The sequence below is a fragment of the Notolepis coatsorum genome (genome assembly GCF_963971535.1).
Source record: "Notolepis coatsorum genome assembly, chromosome: 1".
In the NCBI taxonomy this organism is placed as follows: Eukaryota; Metazoa; Chordata; class Actinopteri; order Aulopiformes; family Paralepididae; genus Notolepis; species Notolepis coatsorum.
Window position 1 is genome coordinate 68,484,179 of NC_140165.1, and position 16,572 is coordinate 68,500,750.

The 16,572-nt window shown below is 45.3% G+C and overlaps 1 protein-coding gene across 1 annotated transcript in view; it reads left to right on the plus strand.

Moving 5' to 3' along the window:
• The window catches only part of dhx57 (DEAH (Asp-Glu-Ala-Asp/His) box polypeptide 57), a 110,525-nt gene that overhangs the window by 82,877 nt on the left and 11,076 nt on the right, over nt 1-16,572 (plus strand). Inside the window, exons 14-18 of the mRNA XM_084324430.1 lie at nt 1,209-1,409; nt 3,432-3,708; nt 9,416-9,511; nt 13,231-13,314; nt 13,557-13,694. Of these exons, the coding sequence (XP_084180556.1) occupies nt 1,209-1,409; nt 3,432-3,708; nt 9,416-9,511; nt 13,231-13,314; nt 13,557-13,694 (796 nt within the window). The remainder of the gene's footprint in view (nt 1-1,208; nt 1,410-3,431; nt 3,709-9,415; nt 9,512-13,230; nt 13,315-13,556; nt 13,695-16,572) is intronic.

The window sequence follows — 16,572 nt, forward strand, 5'->3', positions numbered from 1 at the left end:
ACGGAAACGCTGGTGTACCGTTACACCCCTAAATGGTACTGTATGTTTAGGCGTTTTTCCAAAAAGGAGTGAGGGGAGTAAACACTACCTCAGTCCCCTCTCCCCCTCCCCACTAATCTCTTGGCACATACACCACCCCCACCCCTTCTCACACAAACACAAACAAACCCTCAACCCCCAAAGGAGCGACAACAACATATCAGCGCAAGTTGCCCTCCGGAGAGAGAGGTGCATGTTTATTTTATTTACCGCTTCTCGTCTCAGAAAACCAACTCAAGTAAGATGTCATTCTCTTCAGAATTTCATTGGCTACACAAACAGTCAATCATTTTCAGCATCGGTGGTGATTTGTCTGGTCATTTGAGAGGCGAATCCGCAGTTAACTTTTTAGAAACTGCCGCTCGTTGGCTGTTTGGTCTTATAACCCACAATTGGAAGCACATAATAGGTCAATCGGTTTGTCAATCAAACGGCGGCCATTTTAGCTTTAAACCGATGTGTTGGTTGAGAGACAATAACAGTGTGATGCCGACAGTAAATGTGTTGCGACGTGCTACGGTCCGAGGGCGGGCCGTCAGAATTTCAAGAGGAACATGAAAGCGCCTATGCACTGGAGGAATGTAGTGTATTTTCACATCCATATAGTCAAAATGAGGTCAGTAAGAGATTCATAATGTCTGTATCGGTACATTTTAGGTTTATCACCCAGTCCTATATGGTTACCATCCAAACCGCTAAATGCATCATGATATAGGGAGGTGTAGTCTGACGTCACTGGTTGTTCCACCCGTATAGGGATTTATCATTGGGAAAATGGATTATCGGCTATTGTAACAATTCTGCCGCATGGAAATTGAAAAGCTTTCCATTTTTGCATAAAATGAGTTCCCTTCTATCACATTCTTTTTAAAGCATTTTTGGTTGAAATCAAATGTGGTGATTTTTTTTTTATGATTCATTGTGAATATTTTAATGTTGAGCTATAGATTGTGGATGAATAAGCACAGAAAGCTACACCATGCAAATGTTCATGCTTTATTTGTTTTAAACGAGACGATTTAGAAATGGGCAATGGGGAAATACATTGCGTTGGACAGAGGGTGGAACACGAAAAACGGCAATGACGTAACCACTACACCGACCGCCCTATTCAGACCATATGGCCCACCCCTACTTGTTATGTTAAAACTGGTTTGTCGTCTCCTCAGGTATGATGCCTCTAAAGGCATGGAGAGTCTGGAGGACTCGATGGTGTCCCGGGCCAATGCACTGCAGAGGAGAGGCAGAGCGGGGCGCGTGGCCGCGGGGGTCTGCTTCCACCTCTTCACCAGCCACGCCTTCCTGCACCAGCTGACCGAGCAACAGCTGCCCGAGATCCAGAGGGTTCCCCTGGAGCAGCTCTGTCTCAGGTAAACACTACCACATCTAGACCCAGAGAGCAGCTCTGTCTCAGGTAAACACTACCACATCTAGACCCAGAGAGCAGCTCTGTCTCAGGTAAACACTACCACATCTAGACCCAGAGAGCAGCTCTGTCTCAGGTAAACACTACCACATCTAGACCCAGAGAGCAGCTCTGTCTCAGGTAAACACTACCACATCAAGACCCAGAGAGCAGCTCTGTCTCAGGTAAACACTACCACATCTAGACCCAGAGAGCAGCTCTGTCTCAGGTAAACACTACCACATCTATCAGGCCTCTCAGTACATCATGTCACTCTATCATGCAAAAGCGTGCGCTCACACACACACACACACACACACACACACACACACAAGGGCTGCACGATTTTGGGAAATAATCTAATTGCGATTTTTCTGGCGGATATTGCGATTGCGATTTAAATTTGCGATTATAATATATTTTTTTTAAGCAGCCACACAGCGGTGTATTGTAAAATGCGGCTTGAAAATGTTTCTTTTTACCTGGGAATCGATACCGGTACCCAACGGTAAAAAAAATTCTGTACTTTACTCTCCCTCTCTGAAGTCTAAACTTCACAACACACAATCTAAAACCCCTTACCTCCCTCTCCCAAACCGATCTTGTATCTCAATGGGACTTCCTGGTTAAATAAATTAAAAAGAAGAAAAGAGAAAAAAAAAGATTTGCGATTTTTCTTTTTTTTGCGATTTGCTAATTGCATCATTCCAAATCGCGATTTCGATTTAAAATCGATTAATCGCTCAGCCCTACACACACACACACACACACACACTGCTCCGGTTATGCATTCACTCAACTCATGGAAAATACAGCATCAGGCTATTGTTCTAAAAGTATCTCTAATAAAATGGAGTATTGAACCGTTTTTAACAGCTGGGTATTGGGTGGGACATTCTGATTTAAGAACTTTCTAAATAAAATAGAAAGTACCAAAATTGTTAATTTATCTGACAGCTTGTATTAATTTATCAAAAAGTAGCCATGTGCAGTAATATAGTTATATAAACAAATAATAAAGCAATGTCGATTCTGTTCTTAATTTATTTGTTTGCAAAAAATAAAAAAATAAAAATAACCAATAAGAGTATCGATAAAGTACCGAACCGTTAAGCAGTATTGCTAAGAGTAGTAGTATCGATAAAATCCTAACGATACCCATCCCTACATGTCACCCATCCCTACATGTCACTGTGGTCTATCAGCAGGGGTGATAAATTACCCAGAAATTATACCTACCGGTACGAGTGCCGTCTCAAAATCGTACTCAAGTAAAAGTCAGAGTATCTGGCTAAAAACACACTAAACAGTAAAAGTAAACACTTTTTTTTATTGCAAGGGATACACCAGGGGTCCATCGTGGGCCAAGTTTTCATTTTAACTACACATTGCACCAGGTGAGTTAGTTGAAGAGGTGAGCCAATTAGTGAAGTCATCAGCTTAGAAAGGGAACATTTCATGGAGATGTGTGCTCGTCTTGTCCGTCCACGCCGACCGTTTCGTCTTCTCTTCATCACTCGTACTATCGTTTGTGGCCATCTTCTGTAGCTTGTCACTCTGACCGTCTATTCTTCTGATAGCAGGTGTTTAATCAAAGATCCCCGCTTTCTAGTCTTGCACAAGGACCAATCAGCATGGGTATGGGCGGGTTCATTTTCCATTGATGGGGATTTGATAGGATGTTTTTAAATAAAGTGCGGCCGCAGGATTAATAACGTTAATGTTAGTTCGGCCAGAGAAACAAATATACTAATTAAAATGGTTGGACCTGCGAGATTTGTACTTTGTAGGTCTGCATTTTAAATGTAAGGAGTAAAAGGTTTCTCTGAAATGTAATTGAGTACAAGTATACAAACCTAATAATACTCGAGTAAAAGTACAAATCCCCAAAAGCAGTACTTAAGTATTGTAACAAAGTACAATTACTCAAGTACTTTACACCCCTGGCTATCGGGCCTCTCAGACAGTATCTCATCTCCTTGCTCAGGATCAAGATCCTGGATGTGTTTGCCGAGAGGTCCCTGGAGATGGTCTTCTCCCGGCTCATCGAGCCTCCGGCCACGGGGAGCCTGGAGGCGGCCGTGCAGCGTCTCCAGGACCTGGGCGCCCTGACCGCGGACGAGAAGCTGACCCCGCTGGGCTACCACCTGGCCTGCCTGCCCGTGGACGTGCGCATCGGGAAGCTCATGCTGTTCGGAGCCATCTTCCGCTGCCTGGATCCAGCCCTCACCATCGCCGCCAGCTTGGCTTTCAAATCACCCTTCGTAAGGCGACCACTAGCTACTAGTCAGGGAGATTGGTGTGGACATGTCAATGTGACTCACTCATTAGGTCACAGCCCTATGAAACCAATCATTGAAAAGAGCTGTTGTTTTTGTGTGATTCTCATGTGGCTCTTAGGCATGGGAATTGTCTCAACTAGTAACCACTGCACAGGAACACTGTTAATGCTAAGTAGATGGCCAAAGCAACATGGCACTGGTTAAAAATAAGAAAGAAAGAAAGTTTTCTACAGACACGCAGCATTCATACAAATATAAGACATTTGGATCAGTTTGTGGAGAGTTAAGGAGCTGAGAGGGTTATAGGAGAGCTGCGAGGGTTATAGGAGAGCTGCGAGGGTTATAGGAGAGCTGAGAGGGTTATAGGAGAGCTGCGAGGGTTATAGGAGAGCTGCGAGGGTTATAGGAGAGCTGAGAGGGTTATAGGAGAGCTGAGAGGGTTATAGGAGAGCTGAGAGGGTTATAGGAGAGCTGAGAGGGTTATAGGAGAGCTGCGAGGGTTATAGGAGAGCTGCGAGGGTTATAGGAGAGCTGCAAGGGTTATAGGAGAGCTGAGAGGGTTATAGGAGAGCTGAGAGGGTTATAGGAGAGCTGAGAGGGTTATAGGAGAGCTGAGAGGGTTATAGGAGAGCTGTGAGGGTTATAGGAGAGCTGAGAGGGTTATAGGAGAGCTGAGAGGGTTATAGGAGAGCTGTGAGGGTTATAGGAGAGCTGAGAGGGTTATAGGAGAGCTGCAAGGGTTATAGGAGAGCTGAGAGGGTTATAGGAGAGCTGTGAGGGTTATAAGAGAGCTGAGAGGGTTATAGGAGAGCTGAGAGGGTTATAGGAGAGCTGGGAGGGTTATAGGAGAGCTGAGAGGGTTATAGGAGAGCTGTGAGGGTTATAGGAGAGCTGAGAGGGTTATAGGAGAGCTGAGATGGTTATAGGAGAGCTGCGAGGGTTATAGGAGAGCTGAGAGGGTTATAGGAGAGCTGAGATGGTTATAGGAGAGCTGAGAGGGTTATAGGAGAGCTGGGAGGGTTATAGGAGAGCTGAGAGGGTTATAGGAGAGCTGAGAGGGTTATAGGAGAGCTGAGAGGGTTATAGGAGAGCTGCGAGGGTTATAGGAGAGCTGCGAGGGTTATAGGAGAGCTGAGAGGGTTATAGGAGAGCTGAGAGGGTTATAGGAGAGCTGAGAGGGTTATAGGAGAGCTGCGAGGGTTATAGGAGAGCTGAGATGGTTATAGGAGAGCTGAGAGGGTTATAGGAGAGCTGAGAGGGTTATAGGAGAGCTGAGAGGGTTATAGGAGAGCTGAGAGGGTTATAGGAGAGCTGCGAGGGTTATAGGAGAGCTGAGAGGGTTATAGGAGAGCTGAGAGGGTTATAGGAGAGCTGAGAGGGTTATAGGAGAGCTGAGAGGGTTATAGGAGAGCTGCGAGGGTTATAGGAGAGCTGCGAGGGTTATAGGAGAGCTGCGAGGGTTATAGGAGAGCTGAGAGGGTTATAGGAGAGCTGAGAGGGTTATAGGAGAGCTGAGAGGGTTATAGGAGAGCTGTGAGGGTTATAGGAGAGCTGAGAGGGTTATAGGAGAGCTGAGAGGGTTATAGGAGAGCTGTGAGGGTTATAGGAGAGCTGAGAGGGTTATAGGAGAGCTGCGAGGGTTATAGGAGAGCTGAGAGGGTTATAGGAGAGCTGTGAGGGTTATAAGAGAGCTGAGAGGGTTATAGGAGAGCTGAGAGGGTTATAGGAGAGCTGGGAGGGTTATAGGAGAGCTGAGAGGGTTATAGGAGAGCTGTGAGGGTTATAGGAGAGCTGAGAGGGTTATAGGAGAGCTGAGATGGTTATAGGAGAGCTGCGAGGGTTATAGGAGAGCTGAGAGGGTTATAGGAGAGCTGAGATGGTTATAGGAGAGCTGAGAGGGTTATAGGAGAGCTGGGAGGGTTATAGGAGAGCTGAGAGGGTTATAGGAGAGCTGAGAGGGTTATAGGAGAGCTGAGAGGGTTATAGGAGAGCTGTGAGGGTTATAGGAGAGCTGCGAGGGTTATAGGAGAGCTGCGAGGGTTATAGGAGAGCTGAGAGGGTTATAGGAGAGCTGAGAGGGTTATAGGAGAGCTGCGAGGGTTATAGGAGAGCTGAGATGGTTATAGGAGAGCTGAGAGGGTTATAGGAGAGCTGAGAGGGTTATAGGAGAGCTGAGAGGGTTATAGGAGAGCTGAGAGGGTTATAGGAGAGCTGAGAGGGTTATAAGAGAGCTGAGAGGGTTATAGGAGAGCTGAGAGGGTTATAGGAGAGCTGAGAGGGTTATAGGAGAGCTGAGAGGGTTATAGGAGAGCTGAGAGGGTTATAGGAGAGCTGAGGGGGTTATAGGAGAGCTGAGAGGGTTATAGGAGAGCTGAGAGGGTTATAGGAGAGCTGAGAGGGTTATAGGAGAGCTGCGAGGGTTATAGGAGAGCTGCAAGGGTTATAGGAGAGCTGAGAGGGTTATAGGAGAGCTGAGAGGGTTATAGGAGAGCTGAGAGGGTTATAGGAGAGCTGAGAGGGTTATAGGAGAGCTGCGAGGGTTATAGGAGAGCTGAGATGGTTATAGGAGAGCTGAGATGGTTATAGGAGAGCTGAGAGGGTTATAGGAGAGCTGAGAGGGTTATAGGAGAGCTGAGAGGGTTATAGGAGAGCTGAGAGGGTTATAGGAGAGCTGAGAGGGTTATAAGAGAGCTGAGAGGGTTATAGGAGAGCTGAGAGGGTTATAGGAGAGCTGAGAGGGTTATAGGAGAGCTGAGAGGGTTATAGGAGAGCTGAGGGGGTTATAGGAGAGCTGAGAGGGTTATAGGAGAGCTGAGAGGGTTATAAGAGAGCTGAGAGGGTTATAGGAGAGCTGGGAGGGTTATAGGAGAGCTGAGAGGGTTATAGGAGAGCTGAGAGGGTTATAGGAGAGCTGGGAGGGTTATAGGAGAGCTGAGAGGGTTATAGGAGAGCTGAGAGGGTTATAAGAGAGCTGAGAGGGTTATAAGAGAGCTGAGAGGGTTATAAGAGAGCTGTGAGGGTTATAGGAGAGCTGAGAGGGTTATAGGAGAGCTGAGAGGGTTATAGGAGAGCTGCGAGGGTTATAGGAGAGCTGCGAGGGTTATAGGAGAGCTGCGAGGGTTATAGGAGAGCTGCGAGGGTTATAGGAGAGCTGCGAGGGTTATAGGAGAGCTGAGAGGGTTATAGGAGAGCTGAGAGGGTTATAGGAGAGCTGAGAGGGTTATAGGAGAGCTGAGAGGGTTATAGGAGAGCTGAGAGGGTTATAGGAGAGCTGTGAGGGTTATAGGAGAGCTGAGAGGGTTATAGGAGAGCTGAGATGGTTATAGGAGAGCTGCGAGGGTTATAGGAGAGCTGAGATGGTTATAGGAGAGCTGAGAGGGTTATAGGAGAGCTGGGAGGGTTATAGGAGAGCTGAGAGGGTTATAGGAGAGCTGAGAGGGTTATAGGAGAGCTGAGAGGGTTATAGGAGAGCTGAGAGGGTTATAGGAGAGCTGTGAGGGTTATAGGAGAGCTGCGAGGGTTATAGGAGAGCTGAGAGGGTTATAGGAGAGCTGAGAGGGTTATAGGAGAGCTGCGAGGGTTATAGGAGAGCTGAGATGGTTATAGGAGAGCTGAGATGGTTATAGGAGAGCTGAGAGGGTTATAGGAGAGCTGAGAGGGTTATAGGAGAGCTGAGAGGGTTATAAGAGAGCTGAGAGGGTTATAGGAGAGCTGAGAGGGTTATAGGAGAGCTGAGAGGGTTATAGGAGAGCTGAGAGGGTTATAGGAGAGCTGAGAGGGTTATAGGAGAGCTGAGAGGGTTATAGGAGAGCTGAGAGGGTTATAGGAGAGCTGAGAGGGTTATAGGAGAGCTGGGAGGGTTACAGGAGAGCTGGGAGGGTTACAGGAGAGCTGCGAGGGTTATAGGAGAGCTGCGAGGGTTATAGGAGAGCTGCGAGGGTTATAGGAGAGCTGAGAGGGTTATAGGAGAGCTGTGAGGGTTATAAGAGAGCTGTGAGGGTTATAAGAGAGCTGGGAGGGTTATAGGAGAGCTGGGAGGGTTATAGGAGAGCTGGGAGGGTTATAGGAGAGCTGAGAGGGTTATAGGAGAGCTGAGAGGGTTATAAGAGAGCTGCGAGGGTTATAGGAGAGCTGAGAGGGTTATAGGAGAGCTGTGAGGGTTATAGGAGAGCTGTGAGGGTTATAGGAGAGCTGTGAGGGTTATAGGAGAGCTGGGAGGGTTATAGGAGAGCTGAGAGGGTTATAGGAGAGCTGAGAGGGTTATAGGAGAGCTGAGAGGGTTATAGGAGAGCTGAGAGGGTTATAAGAGAGCTGCGAGGGTTATAGGAGAGCTGCGAGGGTTATAGGAGAGCTGAGAGGGTTATAGGAGAGCTGTGAGGGTTATAGGAGAGCTGAGAGGGTTATAAGAGAGCTGTGAGGGTTATAGGAGAGCTGAGAGGGTTATAGGAGAGCTGAGAGGGTTATAAGAGAGCTGCGAGGGTTATAGGAGAGCTGAGAGGGTTATAGGAGAGCTGAGAGGGTTATAAGAGAGCTGTGAGGGTTATAGGAGAGCTGAGAGGGTTATAGGAGAGCTGAGAGGGTTATAGGAGAGCTGAGAGGGTTATAGGAGAGCTGGGAGGGTTATAGGAGAGCTGGGAGGGTTATAGGAGAGCTGTGAGGGTTATAGGAGAGCTGCGAGGGTTATAGGAGAGCTGCGAGGGTTATAGGAGAGCTGCGAGGGTTATAGGAGAGCTGTGAGGGTTATAGGAGAGCTGAGAGGGTTATAGGAGAGCTGCGAGGGTTATAGGAGAGCTGCGAGGGTTATAGGAGAGCTGCGAGGGTTATAGGAGAGCTGAGAGGGTTATAGGAGAGCTGCGAGGGTTATAGGAGAGCTGAGAGGGTTATAGGAGAGCTGCGAGGGTTATAGGAGAGCTGCGAGGGTTATAGGAGAGCTGCGAGGGTTATAGGAGAGCTGCGAGGGTTATAGGAGAGCTGCGAGGGTTATAGGAGAGCTGCGAGGGTTATAGGAGAGCTGAGAGGGTTATAGGAGAGCTGAGAGGGTTATAGGAGAGCTGAGAGGGTTATAGGAGAGCTGAGAGGGTTATAGGAGAGCTGAGAGGGTTATAGGAGAGCTGTGAGGGTTATAGGAGAGCTGTGAGGGTTATAGGAGAGCTGAGAGGGTTATAGGAGAGCTGAGAGGGTTATAGGAGAGCTGAGATGGTTATAGGAGAGCTGGGAGGGTTATAGGAGAGCTGGGAGGGTTATAGGAGAGCTGGGAGGGTTATAGGAGAGCTGGGAGGGTTATAGGAGAGCTGCGAGGGTTATAGGAGAGCTGCGAGGGTTATAGGAGAGCTGCGAGGGTTATAGGAGAGCTGAGAGGGTTATAGGAGAGCTGTGAGGGTTATAGGAGAGCTGTGAGGGTTATAGGAGAGCTGAGAGGGTTATAGGAGAGCTGGGAGGGTTATAGGAGAGCTGTGAGGGTTATAGGAGAGCTGAGAGGGTTATAGGAGAGCTGTGAGGGTTATAGGAGAGCTGCGAGGGTTATAGGAGAGCTGCGAGGGTTATAGGAGAGCTGTTTCATGCTGGAAAAAAGAGAACTACACAACAGTCCATGCCTCTCCTCCTCCTCATTCCTCTCCTCCTCATCTCGCTCCTCCTCCTCATCTCCTCCTCCTCCTCCCTCTCCTCCTCCACTCTTGTCTTTCACCAGGTGTCTCCGTGGGATAAGAGGGAAGAGGCTAATGAGAAGAAGCTGAGCTATGCTCTGGGCAACAGTGACCATCTGTCTCTCCTGCAGGCATACAAGGTACCTAATGTCACTTTTGGATCATGGTGATGTCATTTATAGAATGCTTCCACTCTTTTGCCCCCAGACACGGTCCATCATTCTGCTCTTAGAGATATTACTGGTGATCAGGGCTGTCACTTTAACAAAAAATCTAATTCGATATTCGTTGCAGAATTGTAGACAAATTCGAATTTCAGTGTAAAAAATAAAAACCTAGAGTCTAAGCAATTTTCAACGTTTTGGCTACTTTATTTTTTTACCATGGTATGTTTGGTATCATTCTTTTCAGCACAGTCTCCCCTATATGACCTGACCGTTTTTTTTTCATACTGTACATACTGTATACTGCATATGCATACTGTACAACACAAAACACAAAACATTTTAGAAGATGTGTTTTTCTACTATGAGGCTGAGCAAATGTAAACATGCTCCATGAAGCATTAGAAACAATGAAAATGCGCCCTCAGATTGCCTATGTACAAACAATTATATGTATAAACTAGTGCTGTCAATCGATTAAAATATTTAACTCGATTAATCGCATGATTGTCCATAGTTAACTCGCGATTAATCGCAAATTAATCGCTTTTTTATTTTTATTTATTTTTCTACCTTAAACAGATATTTTCCAAGTTGTAATACTCTTATCAACATGAGAGTCAACAAATGCTTGCTTTATGCAGCCATTTAACACAAAAGGATGACCATCATGTATTGCAAATTTGCATCAAATTCAAAACAGAGTGATGCACAAAATAACTTAAAAGAAAATAATAATTTAAAACAATGAATAAAGTGTGCATGAAATAATAGGGGAAAGAAAACATTTGGAACTTGTTACATTCACCAACACAAGGGCTGAGTAATCACACACACCCCCTCTCTCTCTCACACACATACTCTCCCAGCTCTTTCTCTCTTGCCCCTTCCTCATCTCTCTCACCCCCCTCTCTCTCTATATCACACACACACACACACACACACACACACACACACACACACACACACACACACACACACACACACACACACACACACACTTATGAACAATTTGCAGTGTAAGGTTCACATAATTAAAACAAAATTATCAACAATCCATCAGGATAAGTGGAAGGTGGAGATTTTGAAAAAACCTAAACTTAGAAAATATATTGCAATAAAAAATTTGTATTTTACTGAACCTTATGTAATGTTAAACTTAAAGAGAAGACGGAGGTCTCTGTGTGCCCAGTTGAGGTCTGGCACCCTGCCATTGGCGGTGGAAGTGGGTAGATTCCAGGGTAAACCTGAGGAGGAGCGGTTGTGTGTTCTGTGTGATCTGGGAGTGGTGGAGGATGAATATCATTTTGTTTTTTATTGCCCTTTGTACACCGCTTTGAGGAGGGCTTTATTTGAAAAAATTCAAATTGTAAACCCAGATTTGTTTTGGCAGTCTGAGAGTTGTATGTTGAGTTGTTTTTTTGTGGAGGACATCTTCGGTTTTGCAGGATTTTTGGAGAAGGCATGGCACCTGAGACAAAACACACTGTATCCTATATAATTGTATTTGAATTCACCTTGTTTTTCTGTTTATTTACATTGAGTACAGCTTGTGTTATATTACGTTTTATTGTATTTTCTTGTATTTTTTTTATGGCCATCTTGGTCTATGTCATTTGTTAAGTAATTGGTAAAGTATATTATTATATACTTATTGTTATGTGTCTTGTAAGCCCATATGGGCTGGGCATACATCTGTATGTAAGACACGAAAATAAAAAATATCAAATCAAATCAAAAAATCAATGAGAGCATCATTAATACACCTGAGTGAAGTCTAGTTAAAAAAATGTATAATTAAAGAGTTAAAAAAAATAGTGGCATTAATAGAATCGGGCGATAACGCGTTAATACCGCGTTAACTTTGACAGCCTTAGTATAAACAAATATTTTCTTACCTCGCCTTATAATCCTCCTCTGAATCGGCACAAAACAACTCCAAATGCGCTCCAAAAGACAGACAACTAGCATGATCAAAAACGGCGAAGATAATAATACAAATAGAGTACAATTCACGCATGCTTAAAACCTTATTTAGCATCTAATTGAAATGATCCTGTTTCAATAATTTCTTGGGCTATCAACACCATATCAAAACTAGCTACTATGTAGTTTCAGGCCTGCAGCTCTTTCCATGAGCATTCAGGAAATCCTCCGCCAGACCTCATCAAACTAATGACGTCACTTGGTCACGCCGGCGTGCTGGTTGACTCCTGTTATATAAGACTAAAAATAACCATGACCAGTAATAATTTGGAATACGTGTTTTACCGTTTTTACCGGTATCCTTATTTTTTAAAGTTATTATTATAATATATTATTAAAAAAAAATTATTCTAATTTCTCCGTTCACGTTCGAATCTCGTGTTTTTATGTAAATTCGAAATTAAATTGGAAAATCTGTGTGATAGTAAAGGGTTAACCTTCTGTAGTGTGGCAGTGAAAGGGTTAACCTGCTGTTGTGGCAGTGAAAGGGTTAACCTGTGTATTGTCGCAGTGAAAGGGTTAACCATTTGGTAGTGCGGCAGTGAAAGGGTTAAGGCCATTGATGGAACATTGCTACCATAATTATCACAATGATGCTATATTGAAATGATGAACCTTTTCTGACCCACTTGAACGATTGGCTCACACTTAAGGTCCCACGAGTTCAGTCTGCACTCGGTACGTCTGCCTTTTGTTTTGATGCACCAGCCTCCTGGAATGATCTTCAACTCACACTCAAAGTCAATCAATCAATGTGCAGCGAATGGAATGTTCCAAATGAACATTTCTTGAGTTGATTTGAAACGTGAACTAATCGAGCTGCAACCACTTTGCTCCAGTAGAATTACGCGATAATAGATGCACTTGAGAGGCTTAATTGTCAGGGGAAACCATTAACCCTTTCACTACCACACTACAGAAGGCTAACCCTTTCACTACCACACTACAGAAGGTTAACCCTTTCACTACCACACTACAGAAGGCTAACCCTTTCACTACCACACTACAGAAGGCTAACCCGTTCACTACCACACTACAGAAGGTTAACCCTTTCACTACCACACTACAGAAGGTTAACCCTTTCACTACCACACTACAGAAGGCTAACCCTTTCACTACCACACTACAGAAGGTTAACCCTTTCACCACCACACTACAGCAGGTTAACCCTTTCACTACCACACTACAGACGGTTAACCCTTTCATTGCCACACTACAGACGGTTAACCTTTCACTACCACACTACAGAAGGTTAACCTTTCACTAACCACACTACAGACGGTTAACCTTTCACTACCACACTACAGAAGGTTAACCTTTCACTACCACACTACAGAAGGTTAACCTTTCACTACCACACTGCAGAAGGTTAACCCTTTCACTACCACACTACAGACGGTTAACCCTTTCATTGCCACACTACAGAAGTTTAACCTTTCACTACCACACTACAGAAGGTTAACCTTTCACTACCACACTACAGAAGATTAACCTTTCACTACCACACTACAGAAGGTTAACCCTTTCACTACCACACTACAGTAACCTTCTGTAGTGATAGTGAAAGGGTTAATGTCGATAAGTATACACTGCTTGTGACCAAACCATGTGCTGATGTCTCCGACTGAGAAGTGGGAAAGTCGACGTATCGAAGGTAGATGTGTTTTATAGACGATTGTAACTAAGGCATCGTTGTTGTTCCTTCGCAGGGATGGTGCAGCGCAGCGAAGAACGGTAACCAGGCTGGCTTCCATTACTGCAGGGAGAACTTCCTGTCTGGGCGGGGCTTACAGGTCAGTTACTGCAGGGAGAACTTCCTGTTTGGGCGGGGCTTACAGGTCAGTTACTGCAGGGAGAACTTCCTGTCTGGGTGGGGCTTACAGGTCAGTTACTGCAGGGAGAACTTCCTGTCTGGGCGGGGCTTACAGGTCAGATTATCACTCAGTTGAAAGCTCCCGTGGTTATTTCTTCATTGATAACCCCGATCATATGTATTGACGGTGAATGTTGACGTGTGTTTTATGGCCCCTTGCAGGAGATAGCCAGCCTGAAGAGGCAGTTTGCTGAGCTGCTGTCCGACATTGGCTTCGTGAAGGAGGGTCTGAGGGCCAGGATCATAGAGAGGATGTGCTCTAAAGGAACAGACGGCGTGCTGGAGGCTACAGGCCCGGAGGTGAGGCGCGCTGTCTGGTAACATTATCACAGAGAGGGTGTTCTCTAACCCACGGGCCCGAGGTGAGGCTCGCTGTCTGGTAACATTATCCTAGAGAGGGTGCTCTCTAACCCCCGGGCCCCGAGGGGAGGCTCGCTGTCTGGTAACATTATCATAGAGAGGGTGTTCTCTAACCCACGGGCCCTGAGGGGAGGCTTGCTGTCTGGTAACATTATCATAGAGAGGGTGTTCTCTAACCCACGGGCCCTGAGGTGAGGCTTGCTGTCTGGTAACATTATCATAGAGAGGGTGTTCTCTAACCCACGGGCCCTGAGGTCAGGCACACTCACATTCATTCATTCATTCATTAATTCATTCACTTGAAATTGTATTGAGGGCATACATACAGTACATATTAGGGGTGGGGGGGGGGGGAATCGATACGTACTAGTATCGCGATACTTTGCGTGGCGATACTGTATCGATACAGGGACGCCAAGTATCTATATTTAATTATTCATAAAAAAAGTGTGTGCAGTGACGAGGATAAACAATATAATATACAATAAGTGAGTTTATACAATCAATGAAAACAACTGCAGATTATGACTAGGAGTTTTTTTTTTATAAGGAAGTTGCATTGTTCATTTCAATACCTGTAATAGTACAGTAGTCCACACACACACATGTGCATTCAGTTAAGTTGGAATATGACTGTAATACAAACAGTTCAGTTTGTCAGGTAGATGCAACACAGATTACAGTGTTTACATCTGTCTGCTTGAGAAAATACCATGTTCTGCAATAAAAATTATTGAAGTGAGATGAACAGACTGAACTTTATTTTATTAGATAAAACATGTTGACAAAGTTTTACTTTGCAGTTGAAAAAAGGTAACAAATTTAATTTGATCCACAAAGAAAAAACGCAATACTCAGCGTATCGCGATATATTTAGTATCCATACGGTGCCATACTATCGTATCGTGACGCAAGTATCGCGATAGTATCGTATCGTGAGGTCTCTAGTACATATACAAATAAATAAACATTAACCTCTTAAGCATCTGGCAAGTTTTGCATAAAACGCCTGTCGGTCGCATACCCAAAGTAGACGTCTGAATTATTTTGCAAACGGATGCCTGCAAAAGAGTTCCAGCTGAGAGGTATGAGCTGGAAACACAATGGGTCCATAGCCTGAAGTCTTTTCCAAAGTTGATGATAATACCACGGAAAATGAGTGTTTTACACATGTTTTTCTAATGTGTGTATCGGCATGCTTATCCAAATGGCCGTCCGGACCGATGCATTTTCTCGCGGATGCGACATCGAGCGCGTATTCTCCTTTCTTCTTCGTCTTCTCTCACTTTATCATAGTAAACATCCCTCATGTAAGATATCGTCATCTCCAGAATTTCATTGGCTACAAAAACGGTCAATCATTTTCACCGGGAGGCAACCCGAGATTGAGAGCACGATGTAATAAGGTCAAGAAGGGTGTCAGTCAAACGACGGCCATTTTAGCTTTCAAGCTATGTGTTGGTTGATCACCAATAACACAGCCTGAAGCCGACAGACGACGGCAAATGTGCTGCGATGTGCGGTGACGAGGATAAACAATATAATATACAATAAGTGAGTTTATACAATCAATGAAAACAACTGCAGATTATGACTAGGAGGTCCTGAAGACAGTGTTATGGATCCAGACATGACTAGGAGGTCCTGAAGACAGTGTTATGGATCCAGACATGACTAGGAGGTCCTGAAGACAGTGTTATGGATCCAGACATGACTAGGAGGTCCTGAAGACAGTGTTATGGATCCAGACATGACTAGGAGGTCCTGAAGACAGTGTTATGGATCCAGACATGACTAGGAGGTCCTGAAGACAGTGTTATGGATCCAGACATGACTAGGAGGTCCTGAAGACAGTGTTATGGATCCAGACATGACTAGGAGGTCCTGAAGACAGTGTTATGGATCCAGACATGACTAGGAGGTCCTGAAGACAGTGTTATGGCCCCAGACATGACTAGGAGGTCCTGAAGACAGTGTTATGGATCCAGACATGACTAGGAGGTCCTGAAGACAGTGTTATGGATCCAGACATGACTAGGAGGTCCTGAAGACAGTGTTATGGATCCAGACATGACTAGGAGGTCCTGAAGACAGTGTTATGGATCCAGACATGACTAGGAGGTCCTGAAGACAGTGTTATGGCCCCAGACATGACTAGGAGGTCCTGAAGACAGTGTTATGGATCCAGACATGACTAGGAGGTCCTGAAGACAGTGTTATGGCCCCAGACATGACTAGGAGGTCCTGAAGACAGTGTTATGGATCCAGACATGACTAGGAGGTCCTGAAGACAGTGTTATGGATCCAGACATGACTAGGAGGTCCTGAAGACAGTGTTATGGATACAGACATGACTAGGAGGTCCTGAAGACAGTGTTATGGATCCAGACATGACTAGGAGGTCCTGAAGACAGTGTTATGGATCCAGACATGACTAGGAGGTCCTGAAGACAGTGTTATGGATCCAGACATGACTAGGAGGTCCTGAAGACAGTGTTATGGATCCAGACATGACTAGGAGGTCCTGAAGACAGTGTTATGGATCCAGACATGACTAGGAGGTCCTGAAGACAGTGTTATGGATCCAGACATGACTAGGAGGTCCTGAAGACAGTGTTATGGCCCCAGACATGACTAGGAGGTCCTGAAGACAGTGTTATGGATCCAGACATGACTAGGAGGTCCTGAAGACAGTGTTATGGATCCAGACATGACTAGGAGGTCCTGAAGACAGTGTTATGGATCCAGACATGACTAGGAGGTCCTGAAGACAGTGTTATGGATCCAGACATGACTAGGAGGTCCTGAAGACAGTGTT